Source organism: Mustela lutreola, chromosome 6 (assembly GCF_030435805.1).
Source record: "Mustela lutreola isolate mMusLut2 chromosome 6, mMusLut2.pri, whole genome shotgun sequence".
In the NCBI taxonomy this organism is placed as follows: Eukaryota; Metazoa; Chordata; class Mammalia; order Carnivora; family Mustelidae; genus Mustela; species Mustela lutreola.
In genome coordinates this window covers 43258841-43282500 of record NC_081295.1, presented here as the reverse complement: position 1 = coordinate 43282500, position 23660 = coordinate 43258841, and the positions used below count along the sequence as shown (strand labels likewise).

Here is a 23660-nt window from a genome sequence, read left to right as displayed (position 1 = left end):
CTGCCTCCCTCTTTCTGTTTCTCAAATAAATAAATATTTAAAAAGAAGAAAACTTCCCCACAAGAAAAACTCAAGATCCAAAGGGATCTGCAGGTATATCCCATCAAATATTCTCAAAAGAAATGCCATTGATATTTCTCAAACTCCTTCAGAAAATTTTTAAACTCACAAACCAATAAAAGAAAATAAATTGTGAAACAATCTCTCTTGAACATAATACAAACTTTTTTTTTAAAGATTTTATTTATTTATTTGACAGACAGAGACCACAAGTAGGCAGAGAGGCAGGCAGAGAGAGAGAGAGGAGGAAGCAGGCTCCCCGCTGAGCAGAGAGCCAGATGCGGGGCTCGATCCCAGGACCCTGGGATCATGACCTGAGCCGAAGGCAGAGGCTTAACCCACTGAGCCACCCAGGTGCCCCCATAATACAAACTTCTTAACAAAATATTAGCAAATCAAACTCTGTAATATGTATTTAAAAATACATCATAACTAACTAAAGTTTTTCTAGGACTGCAAGATTGTTTTAACTTCCAAAAATCAGTTACCATGATTCACCACATGATATCATAAACTGTCTCAGTAGTTGAAAAAGATACATTTGATAAAATGCCCACTTATTATAAAAACTATCTGAGATTTAGGATAGAAGAAAATTTCCTCAAACTAATAAACATGATCTAAGAAAAACTTATAGCTAATGTATTAATGGTGAATGATGAACATTTCCCTCATCTGGTAGGAAAGAAGATAAGAATGTTGGTTCTCACCACTTCTATTTAGCATTTTACTATAGTTCTAGTTAGTATGACATGGCAAAACAAAGAAATAAAAGCAACAAAATCAGAAAAGAAATAAAAGCATCTCTGTTTGCAAATGAAATGATTGTTTTTATAGAAAAATCTTAAGAATCTATAAAATATCTACTAGGATCAGTAAGAGATAAGAGATCACAGATTCAAAATCAATATCCAGAAATACATTATATTTCTCTATACAAGGAATAAAAATGGAAATTGAAATACAAGTACCATTTATAGAAACATCAAAAATATTAAAATACATAGAGAGATCCCTCTTTCTGCTACTTCATTATGAGTTTATAAAAACACTACCAATTTGTTCACCCCTATGTTTATTGCAGCATTGTCTACAATAGTTAAGATCTAGAAGAAGCTCAAGTGAGCACTGACACATGAATACTTAAAAAGTATGTGGTGTGTTGGGGCGCCAGGGTGGCTCAGTGGGTTAAAGCCTCTGCCTTTGGCTCAGGTCATGATCCCAGGGTCCTGGGATCGAGCCCTGCATCAGGCTCTTTGCTCAGCAGGGAGCCTGCTTCCTCCTCTCTCTCTCTCTGCCTGCCTCTCTGCCTACTTGTCATCTCTGTCTGTCAAATAAATAAATAAAAAATCTTAAAAAAAAAAAAAAAGTATGTGGTGTATACACACACACACACACACACACACACACACACAGGAATATTACACAGCCATTAAAAAGGTTGAGGGGTTTGTTTGTTTTACCATTTTTGCCATTTGTGACAATATGGATGGACCTAAGGGTATTACTCAGTAATACGTTGTCATATAGGTATATAGGTATTAAGTCAGACTGAGAAAGACAAATACCATATGATTTCACTCATATGTGGAATCTAAAAAAGACAAAACAAATGAACAAATAACAAAAAGCAGAATAAGACCTATAAATACAGAGAACAAACTGATGATTTCCAGAGAGAAAGTGGGTGCGTGGGATGGACAAAATGGATGAATGAGTGAGAGATACAAGCTTCCAGTTATGAAATGAATAAGTTATGGGAATAAAAGTCACCGTATAAGGAAAACAGTCAATGATATTGTAATAGTATTGTCTGGTGGCAGATGGTAGCTACACTTGTGGTGAGCAAAGCATAATATATAAGCTTGTCCAATCACTACACTGTATACCTGAAACTAATATAACATTGCATGCCACTTCTATTCAAATATAAAGACTAAATTTACAAATACATAGGGATAAATTTAAAGAAATATGTACAAAACTTCAACACTGAAAATTACAAATATTACTGAGAGAAACTAAGAAACAAAACAATTAGAGAATACTTCTTTTTTCTTTAATTGGAGAGCACACAATATTGATAAATTTTAATTCTCCTTAGTCTACTTTTTATACAAGGCAAACTAAAATTCCAGCAGGTTTTTGTAGAAACTGATAATTTGATTCCAAAATCTATTTGGAAATTCATAGCACCCGGAATAGCCAAAACAAGGTTGGAGAAAAACAAAACTGGACTCACACCACCTGATCTCAAGACCTACATTGAAAGCTGTAGTAATAAAGACAGTGTTATACTGACTACAAAGGTTGATCAAGAAACAGGAGAGAGAGCATAAAAATAAACTGACACATACAACTGATTGATTTTTGACAAAGACATCAAAGCATTTCAATGGGGAAATAAAGTCTTTCCTACAAAATTTGTTGAAACAACTAGACATCCACATGGAAGAAAAAAGAAAAACCACAAAACCTTTTGTATTTGGATACCTTGTATCCAAATACAAAAATTTATTTAAGATAGATCATGAATTGTTGGTTCATAAATTTGGGAATTTCTCAGATGAAATCTGAAATTGGCCCCTGAACATGGAGGGCAAGGAGAGTCAAAGAGACAGACAACTTCAGATTGGTAAGTGACAGGTTTAATAACCAAAGGAAACTACACAGGAGGATTGTCTTGGATGGCCAGGAGATGAGTAGCCCTGCACATCCACCCTCTAGAATCTTTAAAAAGTTTATATAGAAGAATTACCTGTGTTCAACAATGTGTATCATCCAGAGAGTCTCACCAGCACATCGCTCTCTCAAGGCTGTATCCTTGAAAATGGCTCCCACTGTAGGAATAGTAGGCCAAACACACATTCCAAGGATGGAGGACTATAGATGGTGAGATGCCTCTAATTGCCTGGGTCCAGCTTACAGGACACCAGAGGGTCCCCCGAGGACCTCTTCCAATACAAAAGTTAGAAGTACTAAGTTTCTAGAAGAAAATATAGAAAATATCTTTGTGACCTTGAAGTCATTTCTTAGGACACAGGAAGTTCTAATCATAAAGAAAAATAGGTAACTTAAACTTCATCAAAATCGAAACCTTCTGCTTTTCAAAAGACATCATTAAAAAGTACAGAAGCCAAGTACAGAGTAGAAGAAAATGTTCACAAAACATTGTTTTGACAAAAGACATGTGTCCAGAATATCTAAACATCTCCTAAAACTCTATGTACTCTGTTTTATTTTATTTTTACAATGATAATGTTTTCCCGTTATTATGAATATAATAAGCTCATAATGACCACATGTCACATGTCACAACTTAAATAAACAAGAGGAAGAGAATAAAGAACCCTACACTCCAGTATCTCCACTACATCTTCCTTTGCTCCCAGTGAAGACCAAATGAGAAGCAAACTACTATCCACCCCTTCTTTTCTATAGACAGGCCAAGAAAAATCTTTATGAAGGCTGAGGAAGTGAATTTAATGAGTAATTGAAAAGATAAAATTAGTAATATGAGGGCAAGCAGCTGCTCCTGAAATTTAAAAGAAAAAAAAAAGAAACTGGCACATACTAAAGATTTTTTTCTTCCTTTTTTTAATTGAAGCGTAGATGACATACAGTATTATATTAGTTTCAGGTCTACAACATAGTGATTCCATATTTATATACATTAAGAAGAGATCACCATGGTAAGTCTTGTTCCCATGTATTACCACACATAGTTATTACAGTATTATTGTCTATATTCCCTAGGCTACACTTCACAATCCCATGACTTATTTATATTATTATGGGAAGTTTGTATCTCTTAACCCCTTCACCTATTTCATCCATCCTCCCAGTCTTCCCTCTGGAAACCACCAGTTTGTTCTCTGTATTTATGAGATTTATGAGTGTGGTTTTGTTTTGTTTTATTTCTTAAATCCTATATTAAAGAATTTTACAATTATTTGAAGAAATTTAGGCAAAATGAAAGTGGCCAAAGAAGAGATGCAAGGATATTTCTGATAAATTAACAATAATTATTGAAAACCAATGAAAGACTAGATAAGATGGTGAAATTAAAAGTGAGTGTACTCATGACCTCTTGTCCCTGGTGTTCTGTCACTGGCATAGTACAAATCAGAAATTCTGAAGCATCTCAGTAAATGAGAGCAGCATACATTGACCCATTTGGTTTATAGTGATTCTCTTCCATTTGTGATTTCCATGAAAAACCACTTAAATATAGCTTTTGATTGCACTGGTATTTTCCATGTCATAATCAGAGCAGAAACTAAAAGTTACAAACCCCCAAAGAAGGACCTACATTAACTCCTCATGGGATAGGTCCATTTTTTAGCTATGATTATTGTAGTTAACTTTTCATTCCAATGGACTAATGGAAGTTTGGTATATTGATATTGGTGTTTGGACTAGTTCTGCAGAGGGTGTTTTGAATTAAGTGTTATGATTCCTCCTCCCCTACGATGCAAAAAGCTAAAGATACTTAAATTTTCAGGTGCTGCGTAACTAGCACTGTTCTAATTAGACATCATACTGCCTCCTAAGGAGTTGGTGGTGATTATAAATCTATGCTGTTATTTTCTTAAGAAGATAAAGGAACCCAAGATAATTGGAGTTGGGATCATTTCCTGAGTATGGCTGCATCTTTATCTGCTTCACAGTCCCCAGTATAATCCCTTACATTGATCAAAGAATTCTACTTCCCTGCTGCCCCCAGCCCCACGGACTTCCAGCTTCTTCCATTATTGCTTTCCTGCTTCCTCTTTTACATTTCACTCCCACCAGAAATGCTCTGGGTACCAATAAAAAGAATACACAGTATAGTAGTAAAGAAAACTGCAAATAGTCCAGTTTAAAAAGACAATCTCTGATCCTAAAAAGAAAACAACCTTGATCCCACATCTCCCTCCACAGCTACCTTATTTCTCTGCTCCCCTTTTCATCAAAACGCTTTAAATACTTGTTTTTATTTAATGTCTCTATTTCCTTTCTTCTCATTCTTTCTTGAACCACCACATTCAGCCTTCAATCTCTACCACAGCACCAAATGGGTCTTGTGAAGGTCACTGGTGTCATCCACATCACCCAGACCAACGGTCAAGTCCTCATCGCCCACTGCCTGTCAGAAGCACTTACATAGCTGATCACTCTTATTTCATATACTGCTTTCATCCATCTTAGGATGGAATTATCTTTCATCATTCTCCTCTACCTGAATAGCTGTTCTACTCTGCCTTCCTGGTTCCTCCTTTTCTTTCTGGTCCTTTATTAGTGAAGAGCTCCAGGACCCAGTTCTCAGACTAGTTCAATCCATAATTGCTCCCCAGTTCATCCCATCCAGCTATTCAAAAGATTATGTTCTACGTGGTGTTATGGAACACACTTCAAGCTAAAAGATGGCAAGCTTGATGATGCAGGAATTTCGAGGGACTGGCAACACCGGGATATTAAACTTAACTCCTATTCTGAAAGGCTGGGGCATGAAATAAACCAAAAAGTCACATTAAAGGCCTGACAGTGTAACCCCAACCAGTAATATTTTTGCTAATTTAACAGGAGACAGTTAAAAAGAGGACTCAGACATACATCCCATCCTCCAGAAATGTGTAGTTAACTGGGGGTAGAGTGGAGGGGAGGGGGAGGAATGAAAAATAAGTAGGTACAAAATAAGGAAGAAGATGGTGTCACCAGGAACTAGGAGGTATGGGAGCTCAGAAAAAGAGCAGCTTTTAAAAGCTTGATGAAGCTGAATTATTTGATTTTTTTTTTAACTTCTTGTTTTTAAAATAGCATTTCCTAGTTGTTTCTATTATCAAACTAAAACTTCTAAAGTTTTCTGTCTCTTATCCAGGCTACTCTCTATATTCTCAATCTGAGAAGATTGGAGAGTAGAAGAATCTGATTCCTCCAATCAGAGTGGAAAAGCTTTTTTTTGTTTAGAACTAGTTTTCTGGAATGCCTGGGTAGCTCAACTGGTTAAGCATCTGACTCTTGATCTCAGCTCAGGTTTTATCTGGAGTTCCAGCCCTGCATTGGGCTCCACTTTGGGCTCCACACTGAGCATGGAGCTCACTTTTAAAACAAAACAAAATTACTCTTCCAACAAACCTCATGGACCCCCAAAAAACATAACTTAGGATTAATGTTTGCAGGAAAAAAAAGACTCTATTTCATGTAATTAAGGAGAAGGGGGTCAAAATAGAGAAATACACATGTTGGCCACAGGGAGAAATATAGAGTTTGTCCAAGCTAATACATGGCTCAGGTGCAACCCAGGACTCTGATTCCAAAGCCCATACACTTTCAATGTTACAGCCTGTCTCAGATATAAATGCACGTTTAAAGTGACTAGAAAAGAAGGGAAAATATCCAAGAGAGAAGGAAACATTTAATTTACAAGAAAGAATGTACTGTTGGTGGAGCAAAAACCATAGAAGAAGAGGGAAACATGAATTTCAAGAAGGTACATCTACAGAAATGCTATAAAAGCATAATGAAAAACAGAGAGGCAGAATGATTCTCATTTCACTGCAGAAAGATAAAGACTGTTTTAAAAACAATTGCCCCATTTTTGTCTTTAGTGAAATCATTTTCTTTTACTTTCTATATCTAAAGAATAAATGGTAACCATCCCCCAGTCTTCTTGATTTTTGCCCAGTGGGCAGAAGACATTAAATCCAGAGCTAGATGGCTCTCAGCCTGGCTGGAGATTTTTATTCCTACCCCCCTGGCTTCCAGTCCCCAGTCTACCCAAGGACTCTCATCTACTCCATTCTCCATTTCGTACATGCTTCACCTGCTCCTGCCCTCATTAGAGAATGTCTGTTAAGCCTAATCCACATCAATCTATGTCCCTTCTTTTAACTGCCAAAATGCCAGTTGTCTTTGAAGTTATCCTGGACTTAATCCCACAGAGACAAATCAGAGGATTTGATCAATGTTCTGACAAACAGCCACTGGCTGTGAATATTCCTATGTGGATTTTGATCGTGTTGTTTTCATGAATATACATTCATATTTGAGCTTACAGTAGTCCCCCCTTACCTGCAGAAAATGCATCCCAAGACTGAATACCTGAAATCACAGGTAGTACCGGACCCTGTATGCACCATGTCTTTTCCCATATTTACAAACCTATGACAAAGTTTAACAGTTAGATACAACAAAAGGATTAACAACAATAACTAATAAAAAAAACAATTATAATAATATACTCTAGGGGTGCCTGGACGGCTCTGTCGGTTAAGCATCTGCCTTCTGTTCCAGTCATGATCCCAGGGTAATCTGCTTCTGCCTCTCATTCTGCCCGTCCCTCCCCCACTCATGCTCTGTCTCTTGCTTTCTCTCTCTCTCAGATAAACAAATAAATAAATAAATAAAGTCTTTAAAAAACACACAGTATACCAGAATAAACATTATGTGAATGGAGTCTCTCAAATTATCTTACGGTACTCACCTTCCTTGTGATGATGTGAGAGGATAAAATGCCTACGTGATGAGGCAAAGCACGGTGAGTGATGCAGCTTTGTGACATAGCAATAGGCCACTGTTGACTTTCTGCGGATTCATCAGGGAGAGGATCATCGGCTTGAAGACCAAGGTGATCGAAAGTGCGGAAAGCAAAACTGCAGATAAGGGGGACTGTTGTACCTTTTTTTTAATTCCTTACAACTATGCATTCAATAAATGTCACTATCTCACTGATTGCCCAATTTAATCACAGCTATCCAGGAGACAGATCATAGATGGTAGGTAGACAGAGAGAGAGAGATGATAGAGATTGATAGATAGATAGATAGATAGACGATAGATAGATAGAAATGGAAAGAACACAAATGTTAACCAAAACTAAAGACATTTTTTTTTTAAATGCGGAATTCTTTGACCCTGGTGATGATGCTGTTTCACTGTCAGTTTACGGTATTACTCTGAGAACAATTTGCCATAAACATCAAAGTAATGTTATATGCTTTTTGCCCTCTCTTTTCTCCAAAGAAATGCACAGTGGTATAAGTAAAATGTCAGAAATAATTAGACAAAAGTCACACAACTTCATGATGACACTAAAATATCTTTAGAGTTGAGCATTTGCTATGAAACTTTTAAACTGCTTTGAAGTCTGCTTATTATAAACAATATAATTTTTTTCTATAATGTCCCAGAATTTTAAAGTATGATGCAAGGTGACTATATGTTTCCAAATAAAAAAATACTTTATGTTTAAGTGCATATATACATTAAAAAATATAAATAAGAAAGTAATTCAGGTGGCAATATAGACTTAAAAGTTGATAATGTTTTCATGAGAGTTTAGGAACTTAACTTTTTAAAAAGTATCCTTTTGGTAGCTACATTTGTGGTTAGCACAGCATAAGGATTAGATTTGTGAATCACTATGTTGTATACCTGAAATTATGTATATTGTGTGTCAACTATACGTCAATTTTTTTAAAAGTATATTTTGAAGAGACATTAATGTAAAGGTAAACTTTATACCCAGAGATAAAAAGAAAATTATATCAAAAATGTGTAAGGAATTTATGAGTACTGAAATACAATAACATTTTCCAGGGGGAAAAACGTGATTTTTTCATTCATTAACCAGTAGCATACTATCTTCCAGGAGCCCTCAGAAGAAATGATGTGGTACTTCCTTTTACCCATACAAAATGGAACATAAGAAACTACATAGCTGAAGAAACTACAGTCTTCTTATAAATGAGAGGCATTGAAGTCTAAATAATTTCCAGCTGAAGGAAAATAACCAACAGCTTCTCTACAGTGTAGACTGAAACAGGGAAAACATGAATATCACTAACTGTACCACAGAAGCCAGTGTGGCTGTGAGACCCAAGACCATCACTGAAAAGATGCTCATCTCCATGACTCTGGTGATCATCACCACCCTGACCATGTTACTGAACTTGGCGGTGATCATGGCCATCTGTACCACCAAGAAGCTCCACCAGCCTGCCAACTACCTGATCTGTTCCCTGGCTGTGACGGATCTCCTGGTGGCAGTACTCGTTATGCCACTGAGCATCATGTACATTGTCATGGACAGCTGGAAACTAGGATACTTCATCTGTGAGGTGTGGCTGAGTGTGGACATGACCTGCTGCACCTGCTCCATCCTCCATCTCTGTGTGATTGCCCTAGACAGGTACTGGGCCATCACCAATGCTATTGAATATGCCAGGAAGAGGACCGCCAAGAGGGCTGTGCTGATGATCCTCACCGTCTGGACCATCTCCATCTTCATCTCCATGCCCCCCCTCTTCTGGAGAAGCCACCGCCAACTCAGCCCACCTCCTAGTGAGTGTACCATCCAGCATGACCATGTCATCTACACCATTTATTCCACGCTTGGAGCATTTTATATCCCCTTAACTTTGATACTTATTCTGTATTACCGGATCTACCATGCAGCCAAGAGCCTTTACCAGAAAAGAGGATCAAGCCGGCACTTAAGCAACAGAAGCACAGATAGCCAAAATTCTTTTGCGAGTTGTAAACTTACACAGACTTTCTGTGTGTCTGATTTCTCCACCTCAGACCCTACCACCGAGTTCGAAAAGATCCACAACTCTATCAGGATCCCTTCCTTCGATAATGATCTAGATCACCCAGGAGAACGTCAGCAGATCTCTAGTACCAGGGAACGCAAGGCAGCACGCATCCTAGGACTGATTTTGGGAGCATTCATTTTGTCGTGGCTTCCATTTTTCATCAAAGAATTAATTGTGGGTCTGAGTATCTACACAGTGTCCTCTGAAGTGGCTGATTTTTTAACGTGGCTTGGTTATGTTAATTCTCTGATCAACCCTCTGCTCTATACAAGTTTTAATGAAGACTTTAAGCTGGCTTTTAAAAAGCTAATTAAGTGCCGAGAACATGTGTAGATTTCATAAAGCCAAAAGGCATTGTTTTTACCAGCCTTGTTTGTGGACAGAGGAAAGGGGTTCAACTTATTAATTCTTGAACATAGTTGGTTCAGAAAAGTTTGTAAGGTACTGTGGTCCTTTTGTTTGTTTGTTTGTTTGTTCTGTTTTGTTTGAGGTTTGTTATCTGGTGTGCCGTTTTCTACCTCTGGTTTTATTTGTGGTACATGATTTCCAATAAACATCCTATAAAGACAGAAATTTCATAGACATAATAATAAGGTGAAATAGTAACTACTTTTTTAGCCATTTCAGTTAATCTTGCAATTAAAGAACGCCAAAATAAATCTTCATTTGCAGAATTTCTTACTACTTATAAATCAAATACTTGATAACTTGCCCTCCTGTGCCATTAAAACCGAGGTCGTGGCTCCATATCATGCAAATTTTAGAGGGAACTGCAAACTGCATGACTACATAAAGCATTAATTTAAAAAAAAAGAGTGGTGCACTGTCATCTGCTTGCAGACCTGAGCTAAAGTCATTTACTGTGACTACATAGCCCACTCCTTTAGGCACAAATAGTACAGCTGACGTGTCCTTTATAGTTCATGATTAAATATGCTTCCTCATTCTCTAAAAAGAACCTGGAATGAATACTCTGGCACTTTCCTAGGTATTTAACTATGAAAATGAAACAAAAACAAATACAAGATAATCTAAATCTCCTCCAATGTGTTGTTATATGACCTGACAGGAACATTGGACCTCCTTACATTCTGAGAAGAGTCCCGCTGAGCCTTGCACACTCTCCCTGACTCTGGCAGGATTTGGGTGGGAATATAAGCAGCAGACCCTCTCTCTCTTCCTCCCTTCTCCCCTCCCTTTCTCCCATCCCCCTCCTCTCTTCTTTAATCTCACTTATCAGTTTGCTCAAGTATCTTGAACACTGGCGTACATTTCTTCTACTCCTACTTCCCACTCAAGAGCCTGCTTCGTCTCTCCGCTGGCTCTCCCCCCTGAGTTTCTCCACTTATCAATCCTTCGTTCTGCTCACCTCTCACCTTCCACTGACTTTCCTATCCTATGCCATGTGAGTTTGTCACTCCTAGTTCTCTCGAAACAGAACTCCCAGAGGTCTTTGGTGAGTTGCCAGTAGGCAAATACAATGGCCTTGCCTCTGTCCTTATCTACTTTCCAATCTCTCATCAATTAAAATAACTAAGCCTCCCTTTTTCGTTAAGCCCATGACTTCCAAAATACAAAATACAGTAGTCCCCTGCTTCTCCAACTACCTCCTCTTTCTCTGTCTCCTTTTCTTTCTCCTGGGGTATTGTCCTCAGCTCTTACCTCCTGTATCTCCATACTCTGTCCCATCCCATCACATGCCTGTGGCTTTTCAATTTTTGTCTTTAGTTCTGATTTGTCTTTCTCAAATTCCAGACCCATGAGTTACCTCCAGTGAACACCTCCCTGTGACTAACCTGTTCATTCCTCAAACACAGTTTTTCCATACTGAACTCGTGATCATTTTCCCACACTCACACCTTCTCCTCCTTCCACCTTCCCAGTTTCAGATAACAGGATTACCTTGCCTCTTATCATCCCTATTAGATAAACGTGATCCTCTCTCTTCAAGACTTGTCTGTAACATTCAGAGAGTCTTAAAGTCTTCTCCATTTACCTCTACAGAAATATGCCCCCTTCTTCTCCAATAAGTTGGTCCCCTCATCTCTTCCAAGTCTTCTTATCTGGTCCACCTTCCTCTGGAGTCCTTCGCCTGCAACTCCACCCCCACACACCTGCACATCTATCAGATACATCTTCTAGAACAGTGGTTTTCAGAGTGGCAGCTCCCGACCAGGAACATTTGCATCACCTGGGAAGTTGTGAAAAATGCAATGTCCCGGGCTGAAGACATAATGAATCACAGATTTGGAGAGCAAAATCTCTGTTTAATAAACCCTCTAGGAGATTCTGATTTGAGAATCACTACCCTCAAGCATACCACAGGTTTTAATTATAATATTCATAATCCTCTACTATTTCTCTATCAGTTTAAAATAAATTAAGATTCCTTAGTATAATATTCAAGGCTCTTTCACTATGTGACTTTAACTACCTTTCCAGAGTTGTGACTCACCACTTTCTCTCACCCACCTCATACTCCAGAAAAGTCTGGTTATTTTCTGGGTTTTCTGAGCTCCCCTAACAGTAGCTCCCACAGCTTCAGAAAACTGACCCCACGGCTTTCCCTTCTTCTACCAGCTCTTCAAGCGATCTTGCAGCACAAATGCAATCTCCTCTGTAAAGTCTTTCCAAGATCCTTCTTTTTCTTTCTCCATCACTATGAAAACCCTCTCTCCCAGCTCTATGCTTCCATAGAACCCCATTTCTATCACTATTACTATATTCACCCTATTTTATAGTGCATTGTTTATGTATTTCTGCTGTCTGCCCTAATAGACTGTGAGCTCCTTGAGGGCAGGAACCATGTTTATTCATCTCTGTATCCCTAGGGACTTCTACAGTATTTTGCACACAGTAGACCCTCAATAAATGTAATGTGAATGGAATTATGTCCCTGGAAAAGAAAATATCAATGTGCCATCTTCTCCCAGTGAGAAAACCAAACTTCTAAAATCCCATGGTACAATACTTTCTTTTTCCCCAAAACTTACTCCCACTTCCCAACCTTATTCAAAAACTGCTGGAAAAATCTTCCACACGGAAAGAAAAAGGATTGTCTGTTGAATATAAATGAATAAACTTTAAGCAATAGGATTCAAGTTAAGATGCTCTCAAGAAGGGCCCCCCCAAACACAGTAGTTCAACAAGATAGTTTCTTTCTCCCTCACATGAGAGTAAAGAGGTAGGAGGGCAGCCTAGAGTGAGTAGGAGACTCTGCTGCTCAACACTATCCAGGACAAGGTGGTTCTTCCTTCCTCCCAGGGTTTGCTCTAATCTGCATGGCCAAAGCTGACTCACCATCACATCCACATTCCAGTCCATAGGAAGTAAGAGACAGAAGTAGAGAGCAGTTTCCTTTTAAGCTATGTGGGGATCACATAACTTCTGCTTGTACTCCGTTGGCAATAATTTGTCACATGGACACACCAAGTTGTAAAAGAGAATAGGAGAGTAAATCTCTAGCTGGGCACCTCATGCCTTGCTAAAATTGAGGACATTATAATAAACAGAAGAACAAGAGAATGAATACACAGGAACAATGAACAGTCTACCTCAAAGGGATATTGGTTTCTGTATGTAGAGCTCCGGTATCTCAAGGCAAGTCAATTGCTACCCAGCTCCTGATGATCTATGCATGAGGATGTGGAGATTTAAATTATGGGTGACTGGACTGAGATTGTGCATATGCTGAAAATACAATATTTATCATGACTGTACCTCTAATATTTAGAAATGATATGAACAACTCACTTGCTTTCTCATCATCTTCCACATATCATCTATTGAAAATTCTTGGTAATTTTAAGCATTTTAAAATGTTAAGAGTCTAAGTAAATAAAAAACAAAAAGCAGATGCACAAGTAATTTTCACTTACTCATTTTTACTAACATATTTACAATTTACTAGATGAGTCCTAATTAAATGCAACTCTCTCATACTTACCTTGGCCCTTAGCAAAGAAGAATCTGTATCTATTTCCTAGTATAAATCAAACTTATTGGGGGGAAAAAAATCCGTTGTTTGGTTTACTCATTTACCCAGTAGTGCTAGCTAGTATTGACTGCCATTGCTGCTTTCAATTAAAACTTGAATAATGGTTCCTTCCAATATCGTTAATTTTTCTAGTGTAAATATTAAAGGATTAAAAGTAAACCCCAGGGGTGACATTTCAAACACTCCTGTTAACTAATAAAATAGGACTTCCCGATTTGTGTTCTTGGTGAAAGAATTCTTTTTTTTTTTTTTAATTAAATTAATTTATTTATTTTCAGAAAAACAGTATTCATTATTTTTTCACCACACCCAGTGCTCCATGAAATCCATGCCCTCTATAATACCCACCATCTGGTACCCCAACCTCCCACCCCCCCACCACTTCAAACCCCTCAGATTGGTGAAAGAATTCTTGGATATAAGTCACTCCTTTGAAGACCTGGTAGGTGTTCAGTTATAACCAGTAGCAATAAGAACCCCTATGAGCATTGCCACCATTGTCTGCTTAGGATAACTGTAGAGCCCCCTATACTTATGAATTTCAGTTTGCAAACTCTGACACATGTGTACAAGGGAAATTCCAGAGTGAGGTTCACTAACTGTTCTGGCTACCAGCACAAGACATCCAGCGTCATACTGGTCTCAGTCTACCATGTGTTTGCTGTGTTTGCTTAGTTTTTGAGGTCTTCTACGCACAACAACTTCTAACTCCAGATATACAGTGCTTGTAAATGCAGTAATAGCATCAGAAAAAAATAGTGAAAAGGAGCATATGACTACATAAGAAATATAAGCAAAGGCAATTTTTTAAATTAGAATTAAATTAAATTCTAATTTTAAATTAGAATTTTTTAATTAGAAACAGCAAGCACCACATATGAGAATGGGATCAAACCTTGTTCACTTTTCAAGGACCACCATATGCAACATGTGAAAAGGCAATGTGCTCAAATTATTGACTATAACCAGCAGGAAACAAGGAAAAATGATTAATGGGATGAAGCGCCACACAGCAGTTGTGAGCACCACACAATAGTTCTAGAAGGTGTTTGAGAGTGTGTATGGGCATATCTATCACAATAGAGAACACTAATGGTATTTTGTAGGAGGAGGCACAGAGGCTAAATTCTGCAACTAGGGGGGGAAGCCCCACTCAATAAAGAATTGTCACACCCAAAATACCAATATCACTACCTGCTAAGAAACGCAGTAGTACCACCATCGAAATGGGATATGCAGAAGCCTAATGTTAATTCAGGTATTGGCTAGGGATTCTTTGAGAATTTAGAAGACGAAGCATTGCAAAAGTGCTGCTATGACCTTTTTTTGCAAGCCATGGAGGGTTGTAGAGGTTCAAGGCCAATTTGAATCTGCCCAATATCAAAGTGAGGGTCAGACCAACAAATATAGACAACACATTGATTAGAGAGTCTCCCATGACATTGGAAGAGATCACTGAGAAAAGGAACACAACACAATGTCTGTCAGCAAGGAGGAGGTATTGGTGACCCAGAGGATTGACTCAGATCCTTATCTGATGGAAAGGCTTTCAGAAGTTAAACATGGTCTCACCTAAGTCACTTCAGAGTTAGAGTTGAAAGAGAATTTCAGGTGCCTGTCACTAGAAGCAGGAGATATTTCAAAAGGTGGGAAGGATGACACTGGATGTTCCTGGGACCCTTAAATTATCCCACGACCCTCCTCTCACCCCATAAACCCAACCTTGGAGAAAACATGGCAGGCTTCAGCTTTGCCAGGAAAATGGTTTGAAATTATTTCCTTCAGAATAGAAGAGTATTATTAGGAGAAGAGAATTTTTTCAGAAAAGTGAACTGTCAGCCCCCTGGAAGCTGCTAACACCTAACACAGAGGGTGGTACATGGTGGCATTCAATTTACATAGCTTAAACGCCTGCTGAATTTAATTGAAGTGAACACATTGAATACAGAACTCAAGAAATTTAAAACTGGAACTATGTTGTGGTTAAGAAGGGAATGTCCTCCTATGGAGTTGTCAAATATTTATTTATTTATTTTATTATTTTTTTTTTTTAACTTAAGGAAAGAGGGCATCGGGACAATGACGATACAAAAGAAATAGCAACAGGAGGAATTTGGAGATAATATCAATAGAGTTTTAGGCAATAAAAAAAGTTAACCATCTGCGGTGAGCTTGAGTTGATTATAAAAGTTCTTCACTGAAAAAGAAAAAGTGGTGTAAGTGTAATCGTATGACAAAAGCAAGAACAGAGCAATGAAAAGAGCAAAGCTGGGAAGATAAGGTTGATGGTAGCTTGGGGTCCACATACATCAAGTGAACACCGGCCATAAGTTTGACCTTGTACTAGGCACTGGGATCTCTGTAAGGAAAGAAAGAGGGAGGGGAGGAATTGAGCAGATAATTCAGGTGGAAAACTATATAAGACCCAAACCTTAAGACCAGATTTGTAGAAAGCTGATTATAGTTATTTCCTGTTTGGATAAAACAGGATTTCAAGGGGAGTTATAAACATTGCCTTTGCCTAAGGGGTTGGGGAGAAAGAAGACAGAGGACAGCATTTTGCACATTTGAATCTTAGGGAAAAGGAAGGTGATACCAAAAACTCTGAAGCATGGAGGAGAACAGATGTTTCTTCAAAGAAAGTGTATAAACAACATGGATACAAGACAAAAAAGGTCTTAAGGTCATGTGTTTCCTGTTTGCGTGGTATCAAACAGTTGGTACAACAAAGGACGATTTAAGAAAAGTGAATTTATGGGGCGCCTGGGTGGCTCAGTGGTTAAGCCTCTGCCTTCAGCTCAGGTCATGATCTCAGGGTCCTGGGATCGAGCCCTGCTCTCTGCTCAGCAGAGGGCCTGCTTCCCCCTGTCCTGCCTGCCTCTCTGCCTACTTGTAATCTCTGTCAAATAAATAAAATCTTAAAAAAACAAAAAAAGCTAATTATGAAGACATCCAAAGGAATGAGGATGGAAACAGCTCTGAGGAAAATGTAGATTTATAAGGAATTTTATACTAACCAGACCAGTGACCACAAGTGTTTCTGGTTCATGGTTAAGCACTCGGTAAGGAATTGGGAAATGAATAAATTAATTATTCAGTTAAGCCATCAAGCCTGTGTTAGCATTTGGATGGCAAAGGAGAACTTGGTAATATAACAAAAGTAATTCTGTGGGGTTTCTGTGTGGCTCAGTCAGTTAAGCATCTGACTTCAGCTAAGGTCATGATCTCAGGGTCCTGGCAATCAGCTTCACTTCCAACTCCACATCCAAATAAATTAAATCTTTAAAAAAAAAAAAAAGTATCTATTTAAGTATCTATTTTTAATCTTAAAAAAAATCTTAAAAATATCTTTAAAAAAAGTATCTATTTAAGAAACATGCTAATAAAATATGCATTCAGATGTATGAAGAAGTGATATAAAAATGCTAAACCATCAGTCATCCTCTACTCCTGCACTTTGGAAGGGATGGGTAGAGAAGAGGTATTTTATAAAGAACAATAAGCACAACCACAATGTAAAGAGTATTACGTGACAACTTTACCTGATTACTTCTTATTTATCTGTTTCTCACTAACAAAAAACTAAGGCCTAACTGCCCTTTCTAATCACATACACTTGCATCTAGAAATAAAAACAATGTCTTCAACTCTAATAAGGAAAGCAAAGGCCAGTTTTATACAGGCAGATGTCATTGATAGAACTGTTAAAGGAATCCAATTAGAAACAAATACCAGGGGACGCTTGGGTGGCTCAGTCAGTTAAGCATCTGCCTTCTGCTCAGGTCCGGATCCCAGGGTCCTGGGATTGAGACCCGTGTCAGGCTCCCTGCTCAGTGGTAAGCCTGCTTCTCTCTCTGCCCCTCCCCCTGCTTGAGTTCTCTTGCACTCTTTCTCTCTCTCTCTAAATAATAAAATCTTTTTTTAAATAAATAAATAAATAAATAAATAGAAACGAATGCCAAGTGTGCTCTGTATGCACATGTTGTTTCATGTATAGTTATTGGATATCCTACAAGTGGAATAGGAAGATAAAAAGATAACAACTTCATTGGTAATACTTAGGAAGAATCATGATCAGAGCTTCCAAGATATGTCTATAGTAGAGAGATCTTGCCTTAGAATCTTGCCTTACCCATAAACTCCATCTGTGTTACAAGACATAGTTCCTACTGAGAAAAGCAGCTCTAAGTGGTTCTTTAAGCATAAGTCACTGAGGCACCATGTGACTTCCCCTGCTATCCTGAGCTCCCCTATCTGCAGCTGGTTAGTTGGGGCAGTTGGGCCCCTGACCCAAGAACAGCGGGTCTATATTCTAGCCGTACACTATGATGTGGTCTGGTGGTGAAAGCTCCCCCCACACAGAAGGTGATTGCTTGTGATAATGACATTCCTTTCCTTTCCTTCCTTCCTTCCTTCCTTCCTTTCTGTTTCTTTCTTTCTTTCTTTCTTTCTTTCTTTTTAGAATGGGGGAGGAGCAGAGGGAGAGAGAGAATCCTAGAGCCTGATGTAGGAATCAATCTCACTACCCTGAGATCAAAACCCAAGCTGAAATTGAGAGTCGGATACTTGACCAACTGAGCCACCCACTGATGACATTCTTACCGCTCAAGAATTTGAACAAAAAATACAGAGCCATACTATTGTTGGTGAAAGCAGAACTAGAAAGATAAGCAAAGTGAAGCTAAAACAAAAAGAGCAGCCAACTGGCATCCATGGCAAAGCACAAGAATGAAGCTCAATTAATTCCTGCTGCTAAGAAACTAATAATGATGCCTGTCCTTTAGAGTTGCCTTTTATAATCCCAGACAACCTTTCAGTTCCCAAACTCAAGCTCCAGGTCCTTGAGGTTTAGCTGTGAGAATATTCCAAACACGCCTTTCTCTCTCTCTCTCTCTCTCTCTCTCTCTCTCGACATTTTTAAAAATTTTTTTTATTTATTTATTTTCAGTTCTCCAGAATTCATTGTTTAGGCACCACACCCAGTGCTCCATGCAATACGTGCCCTCCATAATACCCACCACCAGGCTCACCCAACTTCCCACCCTCCTCCCCTCCAAAACCCTCAGTTTGTTTCTCAGAGTCAAATTCTCCCCCTCCAATTTCTCCTGACTCCTTTCTCTCATTGCAACAGTTACCACTACAATCAACCACCAGTACTTGAGGTAACTGGTATTATTCTCTTTCTTCCAATGGAAGGATTCTGAACACACAGAGTTCCTAGGTTTCTGAGCCATAAACTTCTGGAACAAACATCCTGGCTCCATTCGGACAATAAAGGCAACTGGACAAGAGTCAAGTCTTCTCATTCCCATTGACATTTCTAGTGTAGAAATGTACATAGTTTCTCTGATATGTCTCAGTTGTATTCATGAAACTGAATTTTTCCATTTAGTTTTTATTCCATGAATTTCAATTCTATTCCTCATAGGTTGTTTTTTAATTTATTTTTCATTCATTTTCGGCATAACAGTATTCATTATCTTTTCACCACACCCAGTGCTCCATGCAATTCATGCCCTCTATGATACCCACTACCTGGTACCCCAACCTCCCACCCACCCATCAATTCAAACCCCTCAGATTATTTTTTAGAGTCCATAGTCTCTCATGGTTCACCTCCCCTTCCAACTTCCCCCAACTCCCTTCTCCTCTCTAACTCCCCATGTCCTCCATGCTATTTGTTATGCTCCACAAATAAGTGAAACCATATGATAATTGACTCTCTCTGCTTGACTGATTTCACTCAGCATAATCTCTTCCAGTCCCGTCCATGTTGCTACAAAATCTGGGTATTCATCCTTTCTGATGGAGGCATAATACTCCATAGTGTATATGGACCACATCTTCCTTATCCATTCGTCCGTTGAAGGGCATCTTGGCTCTTTCCACAGTTTGGCGACTGTGGCCATTGCTGCTATAAACATTGGGGTACAGATGGCCCTTCTTTTCACTACATCTGTATATTTGGGGCAAATATCCAGGAGTGCAATTGCAGGGTCATAGGGAAGTTCTATTTTTAATTTCTTGAGGAATCTCCACACTGTTCTCCAAAGAGGCTGCACCAACTTGCATTCCCACCAACAGTGGAAGAGGGTTCCCCTTTCTCCACATCCCCTCCAACACATGTTGTTTCCTGTCTTGCTAATTTTGGCCATTCTAACTGGTGTAAGGTGATTTCTCAATGTGGTTTTAATTTGATTCTCCCTGATGGCTAGTGATGATGAACATTTTTCATGTGTCTGATAGCCATTTGTATGTCTTCATTGGAGAAGTCTCTATTCATATCATCTGCCCATTTTTTGATATGCTTGTCTGTTTTGTGTGTGTTGCGTTTGAGGAGTTCATTATAGATCCTGGATATCAACCTTTTGTCTGTACTGTCATTTGCAAATATCTTCTCCCATTCCGTGGGTTGCCTCTTTGTTTTGTTGACTGTTTCCTTTGCTGTGCAGAAGCTTTTGATTTTGATGAAGTCCCAAAAGTTTATTTTCACTTTTGTTTCCTTTGCCTTTGGAGACATATCTTGAAAGAAGTTGCCATGGCTGATATCGAAGAGATTACTGCCTATGTTCTCCTCTAGGTTGTTTTTTATTTTTAGGTTGTTATTTATTTTTGCTTTGGCCCCAGGATAAAGTAACCTATATTTGCCCAAGGAGCAATTTACTTCCTTAATTCTTAGCCTTGGGAATCGGAAAGGAATAGAAAGGACAGAGTGGGAGGGGCAGTGGGCAGAGAGACCAAAGTACTGTCAGTCTGTCAGAGCTGCTATAATGAAAATGCCATAGACCAGTTGGCTTAGAAACAACAAGAATTTATTTCTCACAGTTCTGGAGGCTGAAAATCTGAGGTCATAATTCCAGCATGGTTGGGTTCTGGTAAAGACCCTCTTCTGGCTCATAGAATGCTGAGGAAGGTTTTGATATATGAATTTGGGGGAGCCACAATATTCATTTCATGAAAAGTACTAACAGTCATCTTGAGAGGATTTGTGAACCAGTTACACTTGCATCCTCAGCAGATGTTTGGAGGGCTTGGGGTGAGGGAAGGAAATATTCTTCCTCTACCCTCAAGGTCTTCCTTGAGGACTAAGAATTAAATTTATATGAGACAGTTGAACAGGAGGTTAAATACAAAAAGTTTTATTACGGGCACATGGAGGCCCAATAATGAAATTGAGACCTAAAAAAGTGCCCAAGACAGGCATCTTTTATTCTTTTTAGACAATGAGACAATAAACCTTTGAGGAATTGACAGACAAAGAAAATTTAACTTTGGGAGCTTTAATTAGTAAAAAATTCTAAAGGTTTTTTTGTTTGTTTGTTTGTTTGTTTTTGTTTTTTTAATGTGGTCCCTAATACCCAACATGGAGCTGGAACCCTCAACCCCAAGATCAAGAGTAGCAGACTCAACCAAATGAGCCAGCCAGGTGCCCCAATTTGCAAGAAGTTCTAAGCAGAATCTGGGCTGAGGTCATAAATTGGTAAAAAGTAACAAGGGTTTTTTATACAGTCTTCTTGGCTCTAAATTTCCCATATCTAGTAATAAGGATTCTCTTTATTACTCCCTGGTGCAGGGAGGGTACCTTTCACATGGGAGACTTAATTCCTACTTTCATGGGGGTAGAGAAGGGTCTGAGTGTCCTCCTTGCTCAAGCTGTCTCTTTAGTAACTTTCATTTACAATGTGGTCCATCTTGGGGCAGCCTGTCATCGGCATCTCTACAGGGGAACAGAGTCATGACATTAATGACTACTGTGTATTCAACCAGGCTTAGCTCTGTCACAAGCATCCTAGGGAATAGAATCATCTCTTTTAATCTTATAAAATATTGTAGATCTGAATATACTCCAGCAAAAGAGCATATTTCTACTGGTATGAGAACCTTCTTAATAAAAATAACCAGAAGAGGGGCGCCTGGGTGGCTCAGTGGGTTAAGCCTCTGCCTTCGGCTCAGGTCATGATCTCAGGGTCCTGGGATCAAGCCTTGCATCGGGCTCTCTGCTCAGCAGGGAGCCTGCTTCCCCCTCTTTCTCTCCCTGCCTCTGCCTACTTGTGACCTTTCTCTCTGTCAAATAAATAAATAAAATCTTAAAAAATAATAATAACCAGAAGAAATTACTAAAATCCAGCAAAAGGGTGTGTGTGAAATTTAGTCTACTAAATAATAATTTGAAGATAAAGTTCACTCAACACATATCTATTAATATCTATGGGTCAAGTTTCACTACATATTGTCTTATGAATGATACACAGCCCCAGTCCTGAAGAAAAACATGACCTATTGGAAGAGAAAACCAAGTAAACAATAGAGTAGGATACATTGCATAGTAGACACAGAGGAAAAAATTATCAGTTCTGTGCGAGATAGAGGAGAGTAACCTTCACTAAAAATTTGAAATGGAACATGCTATAAGAATTCAGTTGGCTGAAAATTCATTCTGATAAACAGCATAAATAAAACCATGGAGACACAGAGATTCAAATGGTGTTTGGGGAAGGAGAAAAGGCCTGCCATAACCAGCATATGAGGTAGGAAGGAGAAAGGAGACTTGTGGTCCAGGCGTGTCCATGAAGGACCTCAAATGCCTCACAAAGGATGTTAGATCTTATCTTGCAGACAGCATAAAATTGCCTGAGGTTTCTAATCAAAGGAGATCATGATCAGACCTCCAGTTTTGAAAGCATCCTTGATTGAAAGAGGATAGAGTAATGAAGATCAGATTAGCAGGTTTTGGAATAAGCCAGGGAGTAAAAAAAGGTAGAGTCTGTACTAAAAAGAAGGAAAGTGAGCAAAAGGAGAGGTGGTGGAAGATGTTGAAGAAATTTCAAAGATAAAACTAGAGGACAGACAAATCAGCAGACTTATCTAGAAGATGACCTTTTTAAACTGAAAGTGAGCAAAGTTTCAGACTGCCAAAGAAAATGTATAATAATTTCAGCTGCAGATCATAAATCCCACAATTTGGGGATATAATAGAAGAGAACAAGAGTAACCTTTATTGCCAAATAGACCAATCCTTTTCCCATGTTGGAGATTGTCTACCCTTCCTTAATCATAGTCAACTGGGCAGAAAATCTTTCCTAAGAAATTACAGTAGGTTAATTACACACCTCATTTGTCTCCACAGTTAGCACTACTCTTTCACTGCTTCCTTCTAAAACACACTGGTTACTTAACAACTCAGTTAAGCGAACAACCTTTCCTCAAGCAGATATTCATTTATCATTTAACAAAAATTTTAAAAATTCAGTAAAGAGCAATATTTCTCCAACTTCCAATATGAAAGGTCTAAAGTAAGACCCAAGGTAGTGCATTTCTAACAATTTCCCAAGTGATGCTGATGTTGCTGGTCTAGGAACCGAACCCTGCATGGCATAGAATCATGTAACATGGTCTAGGACATCTTCATCCAAAGCCATCTGAAAAGAAATTGGCAGGAGAGTGAAATCTCTTGCATTTCCCACATTTCATAATTTCAGCAAAGGTAATTAAGAACAGAAAAAGAAATAACATGCACCATCCACGAAGATCTGCAGAATTCTGATGGGATCTTAGCTGATCTTTGAGAAAGTTGGGACAGAAGATAATGGGGATGAGAGTGCCCACACTTGGAACCTCAAGCAGAAATGTAGAAGATGAGTTATAGAGTTGTAGAGGCCGAGAGCCAGGACAGAACATTTACTTCATCTCACAGGCTTTCTTTCTTTCTTTTTTTTTTTTTAATCACAGCACAATGTAGAAGAATTCGTATTTAACATCAGGCCCCAAATTAAGTTATATCAGTACTTTCTAATTAATTTTAAGTGTGCTTTTATGCTTACATTGACCACCCTATAAATAAATGTACTTTATCCCATGGGCTGATATCTCCTCAATTAATCCTCATGTTAAAAGCTCAAGAGAGGAGTGCCTGGGTGGCTCAGTCAGTAAGGTGTTGGACTCTTGATTTTGCTTCAGGTCATGATCTCAGAGCTGTGGGATGGAACTCCCATCCAGCTCCATGCTCATTGGAGTGTCTACTTGGG

General features: G+C 38.6%; 1 protein-coding gene across 1 annotated transcript in view; it reads left to right on the top strand.

The window, feature by feature from the left end:
• HTR1E (5-hydroxytryptamine receptor 1E) overlaps positions 1-13524 on the top strand; it is a 91584-nt gene extending 78060 nt beyond the window's left edge. Inside the window, exon 2 of the mRNA XM_059177143.1 lies at positions 8693-13524. Coding sequence (XP_059033126.1) covers positions 8874-9971 — 1098 coding nt within the window. The 5' untranslated portion in view covers positions 8693-8873 and the 3' untranslated portion in view covers positions 9972-13524. The remainder of the gene's footprint in view (positions 1-8692) is intronic.
• Positions 13525-23660: the final 10136 nt, after the last annotated feature.